The following is a 19440-nucleotide window of genomic DNA, read 5'->3' on the forward strand; positions in this document are numbered from 1 at the left end:
AAGTTTGTTGCAAAAGTAATAAAGTTTTTTTGAAGAAGGAGAAGACGTCGAGTTGAGCTGCCGCTTTAAGCTTTTTGAGCAAGAGGTCATCATACATCATTTTGCTGAAGAAATAAATTAATATATATGTATATATATTCTCTCAAGAAATTTGCTGAACACCAGTTGGAATTGCATTTGAAGTCTTGGGCGCACTTGGTGTTGGTGTCATTTGCTGCAACATTGTTGTTTGTGTGCTGTTGTTGTTGGATTATCTTGTATCTTGTGCTGTGTACGGTTCATTTTCGTGAATAATGCCGTCTACACAGAAAACTTATATATGCCCTACATGCAGCAGTGTGGTTAAAGGTAACCAAAATAGTGTTGGATGTTGTATGTGCGGATTGTTCTTGCACATCAATTGTGTGAATGTTACTAATGGTGTTTTTACACGATATGTATTTTACATATGTGCTGTCACTTATTTCATCCATATGTAATTCCTTATGTGTGTCAAAATTAGCAGTGTACACAAAACATTTATTTTTGTGTTCAAATCGGCATATGTATTTTACATATGACATAACCTATAAACAAAAAAACACTTTTATTTTTTCTTAAATCAACATCATTTTTTATTAAACACCTACAAACGAAATAATAACTTGTAATTGTTGCCTTTTCATCCTTTTCTTTGAATTGCAATTGAAATATTTTCTTCCAACAATGTGTTTCATTCAAACAGCTGATTTCCTTATGTTTCACATACGAAAATAGAGCGCGTCCTATTCGGAAAAAAAATACATATGTACATACAATATTCCGTATGTTTCACATGACGAGTTCGATTTCCATATGTAAAAAAGTGACAGCAATACATATCGTGTAGAAACACCATAAGGAGCAGCACAACTTTTATACAAAAATAGAAAGAATATGATGTTTTTGTTCAAATGTCCAGCATGTATAAAGAAAGTAGCGACCAATGAAAGCGATTGCCATGATGTTTCTAATACCAGTAAAGCAGATACGGAGGGTGTTAGCGACGTGGATGATGTTGTTTTTGAAACAGTACGAAAAGAATTTGATTCGTAAAAGTTATGCTTGGAGAAACAATTTGAGAGTTTTATGATGAAGATGAAAGATGTTGTCAAGACAATTCGTGCGGATGTTGATAAGAGCATTCAGCAGTATGATGTATTTATGCGAGATTGCAGTAGTACTATAAAAAAAATTAGAGCAAACAATGCAAGAAGTAGAGATTGAAAACGATGTTCTGAGAAGACGCTTGAATAGGTCTAACGTCATTATCAGTGGTTTGCCCGATGGCATAAAGAAATTGAGAGATCCGGTGCAGAGAATAGCTTCAATGTGTGGAATTGATATTCAGTCCAATGATATTAACCATTGTTGCTATATATCAAAGGGCAAATCTATACTGGTTAAATTTAACTCTGTTTATGTTAGAGATAGCCTCATGGCGAGTTATCAACAGCGCCGTGATCCGCTGTTACTTTGTGATGTTACTGGTACTGATATAAGAAGTAAAGTTTATTTGAATGATCACCACAATCGTGCTGCTTCCAAGTTGATGTACCTGTGTCGTAAGGTGTGGAGGAGTAATAAAATTCGCAAGTTTAAACTTATGAGTGCGGATAGACCGAAAGCGATTGTTATGCTTCCTAATGGCACGGAGGATGAGTATGATGTGGATCGGTGCATAAGTTTGTTGAGTGCTGATGATGTACCAGCTTCTACTTCTGGGCTGAGTAGTGGTAATATTGGGAGCAGTTAATTCTTTATATTTTATTAGTATAATTATTTATTTATTTTTATAAATTTCCGGGGTTTTTTCATTTATTTTTTTTTTGGCAATGAATTAAAATTTGGGTGATGTAATAAGCGATAATGGCTTTTTAAATAATCATCTATCTAACTTGAACAATAATTTCAATATTGGTCATATTAATGTTCGAAGTTTCAATTTGAGTAGAAATACGTTTAAAATCCATGAACTTAGGAATATTTTAGAAGGAAAAAATCTTGACATTTTCGGGGTCACTGAATCCTGGTTAAAACCTATGGTATCATCTGATTCGATACAAATACCCAATTATGTTTGTTATAGGAGTGATCGCCTTGATAATAGAGGAGGATGTGTTGTGTTGAATGTTTCTCAATGTATGAAACATAAATTGCTTTGCAAAGGCAATTATTTTGGTGTGGTTGAGTATGTTTTCCGTGAAGTTGTAATTAATAACAATGTTGTGTTAATAGGTGTAGTTTATTTACCACATGGTGATATTGTTGCCATGGAAGAAGAAATAGCTGATATTGTTGTTAAGTACTCCAATGATGTTATTATGGGAGATTTCAACAATAAAATGTTTGATTTGTCGCGTAGTTTAGTTGTAAGACAGTGTTGTAATAGAATGAATCTATCTGTTGTGCATAATTCAATGCCGACTCATGTTGACATTGCACATTGTTCTACCTCGTTATTGGATTGTTTTCTTATTTCTTGTGTGAATTCGTTGGTTTTATCGAATCAATTTTCGTGTCCTGGTATTTCGGACCATTCATTTATATTTATTTCTCTTAGTATGCCTTGTCGTCAGATTAGCCAGTTTTACGAGTATCCAGATTATGACTCAGTTGACCCTGTTGCTCTTTTTGATGCCGTTTCTTTGTGTGGCTTAGATAATGTGTATTGTGTAGCTGATGTTAATAATCAAATTGATATACTCAACAGTGGGCTTCGTCATGTACATGATATTGATTGATTTGATTGGTTTAAGTCTCCAGATGTGCGCTATCATTTAAAACTTCGAGATATTGCCTATAAAGCATATCTTCGTGACAAGAAACTGATAAACTGGAGAAATTATTGTACTTGGCGCAATCGAGCGAAAAAAGTTGTTAGGAGAATAAAACTAGATGCACATAAGGACATGTTTGCTGATAAAACCACGAAGGAAATATGGTCAATTTTAAATAAGAATGGTATAAATGATAAAGATAGTGAGGTAGATGATGTAGATGTTGAGAGGTTAAATTATAATTTTGTATCTAACCAGTCTATTAGCCAGTTTGATGTTTCCAGTGTTCTTGTAGGATATTATGATGGATTTTCGTTTCGTGCAGTTGATTTGTTTGAACTTATGGCAAAATTAGGTCCAGAGCTGTGGGTTACGATGGTTTCAAGCTAAAATTTTTGAAGTTACTGTTTCCCTTGATTGGGGGACATTTGTTGCACGTTGTGAACTCAATTTTAACAACGTCTTCGTTCCCTGATGTGTGGAAAATTGCTAAAGTGGTGCCTATACATAAAAGTAAAGATACTAGAGATTACCGACCTATATCCATAATGCCTATTTTATCTAAAATGGTGGAACATATCCTAAAGGATCAAATGTTTGGTTATATTAATGAGCGATCACTACTGCATGATAGCCAATATGGATTTAGACGTAATCGTAGTACGACATCCCTGCTTGTCGGCTTGACTGACAATGTAAGGAAAACTGTTGGTGCTGGTGGTTGTGGAGTGTTATTGTCACTGGACCTTGAGCATGGTACAATTATAAAAGGTAACAGCAAATCCCAGCTGATTTGATTCCAACGTAATACTAGTGTCAATATGAATTTGACAAATTATGTTTTTAAAAATCACCCAACAGGAAAATTGGGAACGCATACAATTTGAAATTGTTCTTTATTAATGTGCTCCCGTATTCAATTTACTCAATCTGTCTGCTGGGAAAGTTTGAGGCAGCAAATCTTTCTTGAAGGAATAACTCGCTATTCCCAGCATTTTCATATGTGTTACACATATATATGACAATGGCTCAATTATAGGAATGATGTGGAAGCGATATAAATATACATTTGATAGATTTTCATTCATGTTTTTCTATTTTTATTTTGAGGATTCGAAAATATTTCATTTTCAAAATAAAAATAATTTGATGATAATTTGTTTGTTTGTTTACATTTTTCTGTCAAATGAGTTGACACTAGTAGAACTTACAACAACAAATTTCCATGTGGTTGTTGTATCGTTTTTTGTACAAAAACACTTGCTGTTACCTTTTATTATTATACCATGGACCTTGAGAAGGCTTTCGATAGAATCAGTCATTCCATATTGGTTGATAAGTTGTATCGGTTCTTTAATTTTTCATCGTCAGCATGTAAGCTAATTTTTTCATATTTGTTTGGCAGAAAACAATATGTTGCTTGTAAAAATTGTTTTTCGAGTATGTTGCCAGTAAGTAGTGGTGTGCCTCAGGGGTCTGTTCTTGGTCCCCTGTTGTTTGTAATGTATGTTAATGATATGTTCAGTAGTATTAATAGTAGAAGTTGTATGTCATTTGCGTTTGCAGATGATATACAAATATTATTTAAAGGAGAATATGTGTTCATGGATGTGTTGCAGGCCTCGATTGATTTCACTGTTAATGTGTTAGTTACGTGGTTGTCTACCAATAGGCTCTCAATAAATGTCGAGAAAACCAAAGTTATGTATTTTGGCAACATGCGAGCGGATTCAATAAATGTTTCCATCTATAGTTCCCCTATAGATGCTGTAAGCTCCATGAAGTGTCTTGGATTGTTGCTTGATAGTGGTTTGGTGTTTGATGTGCATGTTAATTCGTTAGTGTCCAAGGTAAACTTTATTTTACGAAAGTTATACTGTTTGGACGTTGCCCTGCCGAAAAATATTAGGATACAGGTAGTACATGCGCTGATTATGCCTCACATTATGTATTGTGTTGAGATTTTTGGTGGCAGCTGTGGTTTTGTCTTGCGCAAACTTCGGCTTTTATTCCACAGAGTAATGCGTTATGTGTTTGTACTTAAGTTACGTGATCATGTTTCTCCTTATGTCAAAGAGTTTCTTGGCACTTCGTTTGATGATTTCCTTAAAATCAGAGGTATGCTTTTTTTCTATAAGGTTTACAAAAACCCAAACTCCTTCCTCAGTAGTTGAACTTTTTTCGTTCAGTAGGTCTGTGAGAAATACTCAAATCCAAGTGCCTCGTTTGAACCCATTGTTGGAGAAGTCTTTCCATGTAAAGGTAGCTCGGGTGTTCAATAGTTTGCCACAGGTTCTCAAAATATTCAGTGTTTCGTTAAAATGTTACAAGAAAAAGTTACTTCAATATGCAGATGTTCATGGATTTTAATGTAAATATTTATAGATGATTTATCCTATGCTTAGTTTCATATATTTTTATTTTTCATATGTTTTAATTTGAATTTATGAATTTATTAATAATTAATCGTTAATTAATTTTAAGCCTTTGGAGTAGTTCATGTATTGTTGGTTATGATATAATTAAGTGATATACTGTTAATTTTAAGCTTTTGGAGTAGTCCATGTAAAGAAGTTTTTGGAATCGCTCATGACCCTTTGGGCTAGGTTCTTGTTTATGAAATAAATTGAATTGAATACTTTCGAATATTTAATTCGAAAATCGTAAAAAAAATCTGACACGTATCGGATGTTTGAACCGAAATTCGTTAAAAAATAATAATAATAAGTAATATTTTGGAACATATATGTATGCGTATACATTTTGTTCTTTATTCTTTTATTATTACAAATACACCCAAGCACTTATTTTTTTATATTTATATAAAACCCATTGTGCCCCGAATTTTTCCGTAATTATTCTCTACATTATTTTTTACAAGAATCAAATGTAATTCTAATGGCAGAATTCATACAATTCGAATACGAAGCAATTTAAATAATTTGGACTGTATAAACAAATTGGTACTGTACACATTTTTCCCTCTTCTCCATATTGAAGGTCTCATAACTTTTCCAAAAATTTGAATTTTTTAGACTTTTCTTTTGATATATGTCGTCCATAATCAGGTCTCGACATATGAATTCAAAAAAGGATGGGGGCTTTCATTTGAAATGAAAAGAACCAAAGTCATATACAAAATGTGTGACTGTGTATGTTAGTTATGTTTTGAAAAATATTCGAAAATCGATTTGTTTGAAGATGAATACGTTAAGAAGAAATGTATGATTTGTAAATGAAATAACATGTTATCATATCCCCAACTCGATCTTGAAAAGAAAACATGACATTCCATTCATTTTTCGCGTTTTTTGGTAAAATGTTAAATATATGTCAAATGAACAGAACGATTGTTGCATTTGTTTTGATTTATTCTGACATTATTGGCCATAAGGTAGAGGTGTATTTTCTCCTTTGTGACAAAACGATATTTCAGTAATGTTCTCATTAGTGTGTACACATCTTCATGTTATTATTGCTATAATTTCTGGGCACAAACAGTCGGAATTGAGACAAGACACAGAAAACATTGGCAACCCTGCTCAGAACGTAAACAATAACATCTGTATATGACGTACACATTTTTTATTGTTTTTCTTTCTTAAAATAATCAATCGCTTGGATCCACAGAAAAATAAACGAGTATCTTCCAATTTATCACATTATTTTAATAATCGAGAGTAGTGCTATAGAGACCGAGCTGCCCAAAGATTATTGTTGTAAGAAACGTATAAATCGAGATACCCGAATTACGCCGTTGACACTTTTCGTAAAAATGTAGTTAGTAGTCGTCCTAATCGGTACTGCCAATGTTCGTGTAAATTTACACATTTGTGATTTCACAAAGAGAAAAAATCGAACTTGAAATAAAATTTAGGTTCTTTAAATTTGTCTACCTAGCAAAGTATAGAAAATATGGATAAGCTTAAAGTGAAGGTTATTGGAGTGTTGAAAGAACGCGAATCAAAAGTGAATTGTACGAACGCTGACCTAACGAACGTTGCGACTGCAATATCCAACCAACGACAGTTGCAACAACAACAGCAGCAGCATCCCATAAGAATGTCAGCATTAGATATTTCGGGCATACTTAATTGTCGACGAAGAATGGAGTGGACCAAGGAATGGCTGAAGAAATATCAACACGAATTCCTAAACAAGGAAAATTTACGAAAAGATTTGCTCTTTCGCAGTAACGAAGTGTACCACATCAATCACTTCTTTAGCATAACAGAAAAACAATTTCGGCATCTAGTCAATATATTGGAACCTCTTGTAATGGTTTTGGAACCGCAGCGAAAGAAGAAAACATTTAGTGCAGAGGAGAGAATAGCAATAACATTGAAATATCTGGCAACCGGTAAGTACTTTACATTTATTGTAAACAAATTCCGTTGTAATTAATTTGCATATTAATTTTCAATTTCAATGTAGTCAGTCAGAGGGAGTGGTCCGTCCTAATTAACCTAATAATTATTTCTAGTTTAGAATTGTTTTATCGATGTTGTCGATGTTGTATATTATATCACGGGCTCAAATAATTGAAACCAACACCAAATATAAAGTATGTGATTCGTTCACTTCCCAGTTATTTTAATTACTTGTTTCCATACGAGGTTGAATTTTCCCTTTTACATTCCTTTCTACATAACACGCAATTTGCCCTCATTGGTTGGGGGTTCAAGACTTTCTTCCATGGGAAATTTGGCTACGCGAAAGTAATTTACTTATAATTTCAAATTTTCGGAACTTCAAATGCACCTACGCTAACTCAACATGTGTCAAGCAAATAAAACCCAAATGGGCTTATTGTGGGGGTATCGATATATATTCTAAATATTTAAAAAAATAGTATTGAAATGGAAAGTATCTGTTCAAATTTGGAAATTAGCCCATACTCGGCCACATTTCCTAATCCAATTGACTGGTATGAGGCTTTTTGGATTCCAAATAAGTATAATACATTATCGAACAAAACAATTCGATGCAGGTTCTAAAACATTTAAAGTTTGTAGGTGAATTTTCTATAGGTAGAAGATAATTTTTCTAGTTTTTTGTCGACTGCGATCTTTGAAATAGTAAAGATTGGTTGGTACCGTTGTGGTTTTCGCAGTGCCATTGTATATTATTGTTGTTGTAAGGTCGCAGGAAGTATCAAACATGTTCAAAGGCTCCTCTGACTAAGGTTTTGAATGTGCAGAAGTCACAAACAGACCAATGATAAATCATTCTACCAATGATAAAAGATAAACCTAAAAAGTATAAATATTTCTTCTCAGAATCCCTTGAAAGCTAGCTCTCGGTAAACTCACCTTCCCTCATGAACCATTTGTAGACTCAATTGCAATTCAAAAAGCTGAATATATCGATTTGAGTCATGACCAATAAAATTCAGAAGAATACTTTTGAAGAGGAAGTCAGGTTCCTTTAAATTTTTTTCCTGATATAGCAGGCAAGAGGCACACAAATTCCATACAAAGAAAGATCACGTTTTCAACACTTGTAAACCAACCTGGAACGTCGATTGAAGACTTTCTGCTTCGTTTTGTCTAAATATAATATTCAATTTTCTCAATATCGTATGATTTATTTTTGCTTTATTTTTTGCCATATGTAAAGCGAATATTAAAGCCTGTGTGTAATTCCGAATACCTCCGCAAACCAAGGGGGACATATATGTATATGTCGGCCGACTGACACTTTTTTACTTGTTCCATCTGATGACAAACATTAGATTTTTTAGAAATTGAGCAAACATGCGGATCTACAGTTAATCATTCAAATCAATGTACCAAATAATTATATTTATTTATTTTGTTTTATCTCATCCACAGGTGAAGTGAATTCATGCCGTAATTATTGTTTCCGTGCATCCAAACCAGTAATAATCAAGATGATAGCAGATATTTGTGAAAAAATATACGAGTTGTTGAAAGACGAATACGTATCCTTACCAAAAACCGACGAACAGTGGATTGGTGTCATTCGTGGCATGCAACAGTCTCAGCAAATATCAAATTGTTTGGGTCATCTGATAATGCGACAAGTTGTGTTCCACACTCCCAGCAGCCAGCCAGTTAAACCGCGTGCTATTTTATGGGATGCTGGTGAGGATAAAAGCTGCTCCAAACAACCACCTCTAATACTAACGGCTATAGTGGATGGAAATTATAATTTCTTACATTTAGATGTGGAAAAAACAAAAGCGAAATTTTACGATGAAATTTTTGAAAAATCCAAAATTCGGACATTAATTGAGGGCGACACAATGCTTATTCCTGCTGTGGTCAAGGATGCCAACGGAAGCTGTAGGTCATACTCATTTGCCAGTAGCTATTCACTGCCAGAAAAACATTACTTGAAAGCAATATCTGAGTTAGAGTTCAGCGCGATTAACAACGCTGAGACTAATGATGCATTGTGTATATTGACCAACATGTTTCCTGTTTTGGGTCAACCACTGCGTCTTTGCGAAGCGGAGGCCCAAAAAATCATTCTGGGTAGTATAGCATTGTATAATTATTTGCGTAAGACCAATCAAGAATACTGCAAACTAACCGAGAGAATTGTCATAAGCTCGTCTGAAAAACCCCACATTAACACTGAAGATGTTGATGACGAGTGTATACTCATTGAACAGGACGAATATGCTCCTAATGTATCTGATTCAACGTGCTTCAAAAGCTTGCGAAAACAACGTGGCGATATTCCAGCTGGCCTGGAGTGGTAACTGTAACTATATTTTTCAACTATTGTATTTTCGTGCATCTGTCTAGTTTAAATAAAAAAGAAAGAATCCAATTTATGAATAGTATATTTTGAATTTCTATTATATTAAATTTATTTTGTTTTAATTCATTCACCGTAAACTTTTGATATTCAACATCATATAGACGAAAATAAATAACAAAACCCACAATCTTTTCAGTGGCAATTGTAGTATCAACGTCGGAGGTTGCAGTGTTTGTCCCATTGGATTGTACACCAGAATATCATAAGTTTTATGAAATCATACAATTGATTAATTGTTCTACTTTATAGTGAATATGAATATCATATTTGCACGGCGTATATTAAAATTACTTTGGATCATCTAATAAATTATCATAGATATGAATACATATTTAGTTGTGTTATGAATTAGCAGTATTTTTATTTTAAAATAAATGTATAATTTTGTATATATACCTATGTATTCTTTTTGATTTATTGCGTCAATGTGGAAGTGTAGATTTTAATAGTAGCAACTAAAATATTTGATGATGTGTGTACATGTTTTTCCATTAATATACTTTAGACGACTCCGTTTTTAGGTTCAGGGAAATTACATTCTGTTCGAAGTGAAACTGGATACAGGTAGGTGAATAAGCAAATACATTTATCGTGTAATGTAAGGCGACCAAATTTAAAAATATCAAAAACACCGAAAACATTGCCTGCTAAATTCATGCACATCTTAATATTTCGTATGTTAAAAATTGTGCTGAAAATGATTTTATACGGAGCATCCAATTTAAGCAAATTTTGCACTATCTTACATTTTAACCATACCTCTGTATATTGTTGGGAGAGGGGACTTATGGTCCACTCCTTCTAGTACCCCCTCCACAAAGAGTCAACATTTTTAAAACTTTTTAAATCTTATAGGAAACGAACGGAATATCCAAATTTCATCCAATCTTTGGTTATCGTAATATTTTTACGTAGCCTAGAGAAATGCCCAATTTGTTCCAAGCTTTGCACGTCGTAATATTTTTTCCAGTCCTAGATCAAGTCCGAAGATTTGTAAATTGCATATGCATCGAATTTAGCTTTTTATATAAACGTAATTATGAATACTATGTGGTCAATACCTAGCAGGCCTTAATGCGGGTTCGGAAAGTTCTTAGCCTAGCACAAAAAATGCGGTATAAACAGAAAAAAATTAAGTGTTTTGGAAACTTCCATCTCTTTTATGAACACATGTTAAATTTTGTTTCGATTTGGCACTACTTCATTTATTCTGAATGTACTGAGGTCCGCAGTGTCTGTTCAATTTCAGAAAGATATAGATCCCAGTCGCGGTGATCTTTTTCAACATAGGTTCTTATCGCCGCTAATACCGACTGGTTAACTCGCTCGGATACATTTGATTGAGTAGAGTAGAACGCAGTTGTCATGTGATTTTTTGTAATTCTTGATCATTTCGATACGAATTGCTTCCCATTATCACTATGTATTACCTCCGGACAGTGTTCGCAAAAAAACGGTACACTATCGTAGTGTACCGTACCAGGAACACAAACACTAAAAAAAATTTAGCGTTAGTGTTCCGGTACACAAACATTAAAAAATATTTTAGTGTTACTGTTCTGGAGCACAACGAAATCCGCTGTCGGAACACTAAAAATCGTAGTGTAACGCGGTCGGAACACTAAAAATTCGTAGTGTTCCGCGGTCGGAACACTAAAAAGTCGTAGCGTACCGCGGTCGGAACACTAAAAATCGTAGTGTTCCATTTGACGGAACACTAAAAATTGTAGTGATCCACTTGGCGGAACACTTAAAATCGTAGTGTTCCATTTGTTGGAAAACCAAAAGATGTATTTATCTTTTATTTTTTGTTTGAATAAAATTTATATTTTTATTGTTTTTCAATAGAATTAATAAATATATTTTTTAAATTTTATTAAAAATTAGTAATATTAGCATCAACATTTTAACATAATAAATATTTTATAACTAAAAAGGGTGTCTAGTGACGGCCAACTCGTAACTGAAAATTCCATTGGAATGCATTTTGACTGATAATCGATTGCGCTAATCGGAAAAATGTATTGCATAAGACTACCTGTACAAAAATCATACAAAAAGAAGAATATTCCAATAATGGATATATGAAATTGGTTTTTTATATGGTACCTGTATGTGGTTTTGTAATATTTATCCCCAAATCATAAAACTACTTTTTCATATCCGCGTAATTTGTACATTTCTTTTCATGAATAAGCAGGTAATAATTATGTTGATTGTGTGACAATCACCAAATTTTGAAAATTTTTGCTAATATTTCCTAAAAGTATGAATCATAGATGGATACTGGTATAATTTTTTAAGAAAAAAAATTTCATTCTTGTGGATTTTTGTTTTGGCTCTAGGTCAATTGAAAACCTCGTTGTTTATGTTTTTCTTTTTTGTTTATTTTTATTTTCCAATATTTCGACTGTCTTCGGCAGTCATCTTCAGGGAAATACTACAAAACATACAAATATTTTAAAGATATAGACTTAATTGTATTGCACAGATCTTACTTTTATGAGAAAAGCAACCGATTTTCATCACCGTCTATGCTAAACTAAGTTTTTCTTTTTTCTCGTCTGTGCTTATGAACTATGTTTCTATAAATATGTGCACAGTGGTCCGTGTCAGTCTTATAATTCATTCTTCTATCGTTAGGTACATTAATTATGTTTAACATTTCTAATGTAAAAAATCGTCGTTTATAATTATTTTCTTGTGTCAATATGCCCACGTCTTTAAAATTCGGTGTATGTCCAGTTTTTGTGCATACACCGAATTTTAAAGACGTGGACATATTGACACAAGAAAATAATTATAAACGGTTTTTGTTATGCCGTCGTGAACTGCTTCCTTATAATTATAGGCTTTTTCTATCAAGGCGCATATTATCTCTTGGGATATTCATAATTTCCATTCAAATCCTTTATAGAGATCAGATGTTTCGTTCCTATGAAAATTTTATCTCCTTCGACTTTTAAATCTGGCAGTCATTCATTGTTCTGATTTATAGCGGTTTTGATGTCTACATACTCTTCACTTTCGAAGGCCGTAGTCTCGAAATCTGATAGATTTTCGTCGTATATCTCTTCCACTATTATGTCGGAATCTACAGACATCCCGTCTACAGGCGTGATCTGTAATTATGGTGAATTTTATCAACTCGATGTAAGGTCGGAATCAATTTACAGCTAGCACAGCGACTAAGCATTCTTTCACCGTTTTTGTGAATAGACTGCTATTGGGTTTTCCCAGTTCCCAAGAAGCTTCATACTTCTCTTGTACCTGTATCTTTTGTATGGCACTTTATTATCGGTTTTTAGACACCCACTTCCAATTACAAAACCGAGATATTGGCCCTCTGCATACATTCAGCTAGCTCGTTCAAAAGCCGTAAATGATTATCGAAATCATCCGCAATAATTAAGAGATCGTCTAGATATATAAATACGTTTGACTTCAATCTTCCTGGTATGACCTTGTCAATTAAACGGCATAATCGTTGCGCCGCATTACAATGAACAAATGGCATTACGTGGAATTGATAAAGCGGTCGACCTGGTACTGTAAACGTAGTATATGGCTTGGCATCCCCTTCTAGCTCGATTTGCCACAATATGTATTTCAGGTCGACGCTGTTTACGTATTACAAAGGATGTGCATCCTTTACAGTCAATCCATTTAATTTTCGCGCATCTAGACAGAATCTGTTCTTTCCTGGTTTTCTTACAACTGTTGTCCTGTTGCACCAAGGTGAATCGCTCTCTTCGATTACATTGAGAGCGAGGATTTTGTCATAGACGGGTCCTGACACCAAAGTGTGGAACTCATTTAAAATTTCGTCCCATGCCAACTGGTAATGTTTTTGAAAATACTCTAACGTATAAATGAAATCTTCCACTGAAATGTGACCCAGGGACGTACGAAATGATTTTTTCACAGTAAATTTATGTTTGTCACAGCGAATTTTTCCATTTTGTACTACCGGCTCCCCCAAAATGAAATCCTGTGTACGATGCTGCCCTGACCATACCCGGTACCATGGTATAATTATTACAAGGTAGGGCACAGCTACCAACTCATTACAATTTTTTCTCAAGGTGGCTTGTTCCATCAAATCAAAATACATATTTTGTGTATGTGTGTGTATTGTTTTGAATACAATGTCAAATAAATTCAAAATAAATTGAAATATATTAAAATTTAATAAAATGAAAATAAAGTTTTTAACACGTTCATCTGGAAGTAATTACTTTATTATGGATGAAAGAAACATTCCCTACTGAATTTTGGGAAGAAATCATAACCTTTCATTAATTTTTCGCGTTTTTAGTTTTGTGTTGAAAAAAAAATGTCAAATAAACACAAACACTTGTTTGGTATATTTATTTTATTTTTGGCAGAAGAGGCCACACGTGCATAGTTGCTTTTTTGTTATTCACCTCAAGCTGCCCTACCTTGTACTATTGTACCATGCCCGGTACTACCAATTGAGAGTGTTATTATATTCCGACTGGGAATGTTTATATTATGTTCGCTTTGTGAAGATGGAGGTTGAGCTGTACTATGGAGTGGTGGAGGTTGTCGATTAGCCGTATTTTGGTCATTACTGTTCCTGTTGTTGGTCAATCTGAAATAGCTTCATTCAAATGTTGAATGGCTGAATGAACCTTCTCCATTTCCTGACTTGGACCATCGACCTTATGCTTCCAGGAGCATCCCCGACGCTCTCTTGATCCATGATCCTCAACAATTGAATTATATACGACTGTGAATTTATTGGAATAGGTTGACTTGTTGCTGGATTCACGGACATTCTGACACCAGCACTAGTACTTGGATTGGGGGCAGTGTTGCCAAAACTTTGTTGAGGAAAATGCTAGATTTTGTTGAAAAAAATGCTAGAAAGTGCTAAATAATTTAAAAAAGTGCCAGAAAATAGTGCTAAAAATTTCTAGAACAAAATTTTTAATATTTAATAATGAAATATTAACCATTTATTCTTAACGGCTATTCGTTGTCGATTTAGCCATGTCCGTCGCATTGAGGTCGCAATATTGAAGACAGAGCTTTGGAATTTTGCACATACGTTGGTACCACTTCTATGAGATTTGATATTGGAAATGGAATATGTCGGTCCTTTTTGGGTACACCATACCCCAATATTTTTTTTAAGCTTTTAAGCACATTTTTATACCCTCCACCATAGTATGGAGGGTATATTAATTTTATTTTACCGTTTGTAACTCATCGAAATAATCATTTCCGACCCTATAAAGTATATATGTATATTCTTGATCACCGTAAAATTCTATGACGATATAACCATGTCCGTCTGTCTGTCTGAGGACAATTTGGCACATTGAGTTCTTATTGGGTATCAAATCTTTCCACCAAAAATTATATCTCCACTAAAAATTATAAAATAAGATAGCCCCCATATAAGGGTACGCCCAATTTTACGGTATTTTGGGGGGTTTGATTGCATTTTTCGACCGAATTCGCTGGTACTTCGCGGTACTTTGAGTTCTTATTGGGTAGAAAATCTCTATATTAAAAATTATAAATATAGGTCAATTTTTTCGGGTAGCCCCCATATAAGGGTACCCCCCAATTTTCGGTAGCGCGGTTTTCAGTATAGGTCCACTTTTTCTGTTTCCCCCCATATAAGAGTACATCCCAATTTCCAGTTTTAAGGTGGTTTTGACCGAATCGGCTGTAGTTTAGTAATTTGAGTTCTTATTGGGTAGCAAATCTCTCCACAAAAAAGTATAAATATGGGTCAATTTTTTCGGGTAGCCCCCATATAACGGTGCCCCAATTTTTGATATTTTGAGGTTCTTGAGCGCGCTTTTCAACCGAATTCGCAGAAATTTGGTATTTTGTAGTCGTATATGGTTACAAATCTCCCCACCAAAAATTATTAATTTTCACCCTTTTTAGGGATAGTCTCCATATAACCGGCCCGTCCGAACTTAACGCTTTTTCACTTGTTTATATTAAAATAGTTATCAAATGTCGGTATAGGTATGTTCCCTATATTTTTATTTCTAGTACCTGTCAGTATATATATGGTGGAGGGTATCCAAAGTTCGGCCCGGCCGAACTTAACGCTTTTTTGTGTTCTACCTGGTTATATAGTCTTCTTACTAGAACTTATCAATATTGGGCTACTTTCAAGGGTAGCCCTCATAAATTGCATTGGGTTTAATATGATTGTTTAAATTTTGTTGAGTAAAAAATCTCCTTATGAAAAATTATTAATATGGGTCCATATTTAGGGGTAGCCCCCACAGAGCGGTACCCTCCCATTATTCGACATTTTGGGGACGTCGGACACGCAACCGAATTGACTAATTTTTTTCTATTTTTTGTTTTGATGGGGTTTGAAATCTTCCTACTACAATATAAATAACTGTAATAACTGTAATTTCACATTGCGTACAAATATGAAGACAATTATCAATTTTCGCCCCATTTGTGTACTTTTAAGGGTTTATAAACTCATTCCCAACAGCGACTTTAATATAAAAAATATGTTTGCCGGAATTTTTCTATTTTGGTCCTTATTCTGTCACAATCCCAATATAAATGGGTACGCTCGCCTTTTCGGGATTCGCGCTGAATAAAAAACTCGTTTTCAGAAAGTTCCAACATAATTCATTTTCATTATTTTTACATCGCTCTCATAAAATGTACAACTTAATTTGATTTTTCATTTTCCCAAATAAACAATCTACCAACAGACAAGATCATAGTCACCAAATGACAATTTTTTGACAATGACAATTACCCAAAAATTTTTTAAGAAATTTGGAATGCACAGCACATGCTGGATAGTATTGGAAAATCAAATTCATCGCGTGAAACATAGCGAAAATTCAATATGAAATCGAAAAACGGGATTTTTTGCACTGAAACCAAAATTTTGTAAAAAAATCACAAGAAATTAAAAAATGCTAGAAAAAGTGCTAGGTGCTAGATCAGTTTTTTTTGGTGCTAAACGAGTCCCAAAAGTGCTAAATCTAGCAATAAAAGTGCTAAATTGGCAACACAGTTTGGGGGCAGTAATAGTTAATGACAAATCACGGATTGTGGTGGAAAGATTAGAAAAAACTATGGGAATAGAGTTCCCATATGGTTGCTATATTAGCATGAAAATGTGATATGTGTTTTTAATCTATTTCACCGTTGGTCTATATCTCGGTGCCCAGGTGTTGTTGCACTGGTTTAAGGTTGGGCGTCATATTGTTAGGATCCGCCTTATGCGGCACTGTGGTTAATTAGGTCCATATTCCAAACAACACTCTCTGCTATCGCCGGCTTCGTTCAGAGTGTTTTTATGCATGTGAGTGCGGGAGAACATAAACAATGCAAACAACGCAAAAGAAACAAAGTCAAACAAGTACTACTCTATGAGTGAAGTTTGTTTTTATGATCAGTTAATTTTAGAATGGACTATGACAATCCAGTTTTTAATTTATTTTTATTTCTGTTATGTTATACATAATATTTTAAAATTTCTCATAAAACACGAATTATTCTTTTAATTTTTAAATAATTTTTTCCCTAATAACTATACTGACTATTTTATATGTAGCAATTTTATAATTTTTTTATAATAAAAAAATGAATTAATTTTTTGTTAAAAAAAAACGTTTTTGCACTATTAATTTCTAATTTGCCATTAATTGTAGTTGCGTTGTTTTATTTTATTTTATGCAAAACGCAAGTCAAAAATAATATACCGCAAGCCAACCCCTGTGTATAGAAATTTACTCTTAATGTTATTCTCAACACCAGTTTTGCATTTTACTCTTTCACACAATAAGTCATTTGATCGTATAACACGTTATTCATTTGGTGGTTGATTTATTTCAACCCGCGCTCTCTACACACTCGGTAGTGCAAACTCTGCTATGAACGATCATTTGCGTTGTTTGTGGAAACAATTTTAGTCCGGTGGGATTCATTTTTATTTGACTTACTTTTGTGTTTATGTTATGCTTAGGAGAATTTGCGTTGGTGAATATGAATGATTTTTTTATTGCGTTAGCCGGTGTACTACTAGTGGCATTTAATGGATGTCATTCTCTGGTTGACAGATCAAAACAACATAACAAACACTACATACACCAGTGACAAGGGTACTTGGTGGAGATTATACCCACACATAGCCTTCCAACCTTGACACTTTGATACTTATTTTTAAACATTTTTAAAGAGCCCCGTAGCCACACACGCTTACCTCACAACTTACACCTTAAATATATTCTTTATCAAACAATTTAGAACATGATTTATACACCATTAAAGAGAGAAAAAATTGTTAAAACATTTATTGACATTAAACCTAACCTAAAACGGCATATACATTAGAGCTTTTTACCTGGTTAACCTACTTTATTAGGATTTATTTGACATATATGTAAAGGAATTGACAATTGAAACCCACTGGGTTAACGAAATCCGGTTACATTTACATACATTAGAACTTTTTACCGGGTTAACCATGATGATATAATAAAGTGATGTATCAAAACAAAAGTCATTGTTTGTGTCTCGATTATCTGTCAAATTTTTCCTTTTAATATTTCACAAGGTTGGCAACATTGCACATCGAATTCAAGTAGATATTACGCACTTTGACAGTTAGTGGAGACATCAGATGCTCTAAATGGACTACCTATTTATTGTGCCATGGGGTTAACCTACTTTCATGGTACAATTATAAAAGGTAACAGCAAATCCCAGCTGATTTGATTCCAACGTAATACTAGTAGGTTCGTTCGTTTACTTTCCCAGTAATATTTACTCAGTAAGAATTTGCAGAGAGTAAATACGAATTTTTCCTTCTCAAGAGAGAAAACTGCAAAAAGTAAACGAACAACATCCAGTAAAAAGATTGTTTCGACACAGCTGATTACAACAACAAACATTGGCGCAAACTAAAAAACAGCATTTTTATTAGAAAAATGGATAACAAGCAAAAAACAAACATTTAAAAGGTTTGTGACTTGTAAGTTTTAACTATTTATTTGGAAATATATTGATGTTGATTGATGTTTACAGACATGTTATGACATGACATGACATGCATACTTTTTTGTTTGGATTTGGAACCTAAAAAATCGGTCGCCACTCTTGTATTACCTTATTTTTAAATACTTGCGTTTTCTTCATCCATTTTGGTATTTAATGATACAAAATCAAAATAAAATTCACAAAACAATCAATTTTCTTGAGAACAATTTTTTGTTTGTTTACAAAACATAACAAAACAGCTGATTAAATATCAGCTGATGGTACAAGAAAATTCTTACTGAGTAAATTTTCCTTGTAAGAATTTGCAAATACTCAGTAACACAACTGTCAAATCTGCTCTCTCAATTCACTCTTTTACTGGACTTTTGGGTAAACGAACAACATTTTGTAATAATTTGTACAAATTCGTACAAATTATTGAGTAAACGAACGAACCTAGTGTCAATATGAATTTGACAAATTATGTTTTTAATAATCACCCAACAGGAAAATTAGGAACGCATACAATTTGAAATTGTTCTTTATTAAATGTGCTCCCGTTTTCAATTTACTCAATCTGCCTGCTGGGAAAGTTTGAGGAAGCAAATCTTTCTTCATGGAACAACTCGAAATTCCCAGCATTTTCATATGTGTTTCACATATAAATGGCAATGGCTCAATTATACGAAAGTTGTGGAAGCTATAGAAATAAAAATTTGATAGATTTTCATTCATGTTTTTCAAATTTTCTTTCGAGGATTGGAAAATATTACATTTTCAAAATAAATATAATTTGTTTATTTGTTTACATTTTTCTGTCAAATGACGTTGACACTAGTAT

At 33.6% G+C, this 19440-nt stretch overlaps 1 protein-coding gene across 1 annotated transcript; it reads left to right on the plus strand.

Moving 5' to 3' along the window:
* Nucleotides 1-1225: 1225 nt before the first annotated feature.
* LOC133328961 (uncharacterized) lies at nucleotides 1226-9528 on the plus strand. Its single transcript, XM_061537465.1, has 4 exons — nucleotides 1226-1754; nucleotides 2257-2390; nucleotides 6699-7158; nucleotides 8633-9528. The coding sequence occupies exons 1-4, from the start codon at nucleotides 1226-1228 to the stop codon at nucleotides 9526-9528; spliced, it is 2019 nt and encodes a 672-aa protein (XP_061393449.1).
* The last annotated feature ends 9912 nt before the right edge of the window (nucleotides 9529-19440 follow it).

The sequence above is a fragment of the Musca vetustissima genome, unplaced genomic scaffold (genome assembly GCF_032173495.1).
Source record: "Musca vetustissima isolate MV318-11 ecotype Yass unplaced genomic scaffold, APGP_CSIRO_Mvet_v1 utg8951, whole genome shotgun sequence".
Taxonomy (NCBI): domain Eukaryota; kingdom Metazoa; phylum Arthropoda; class Insecta; order Diptera; family Muscidae; genus Musca; species Musca vetustissima.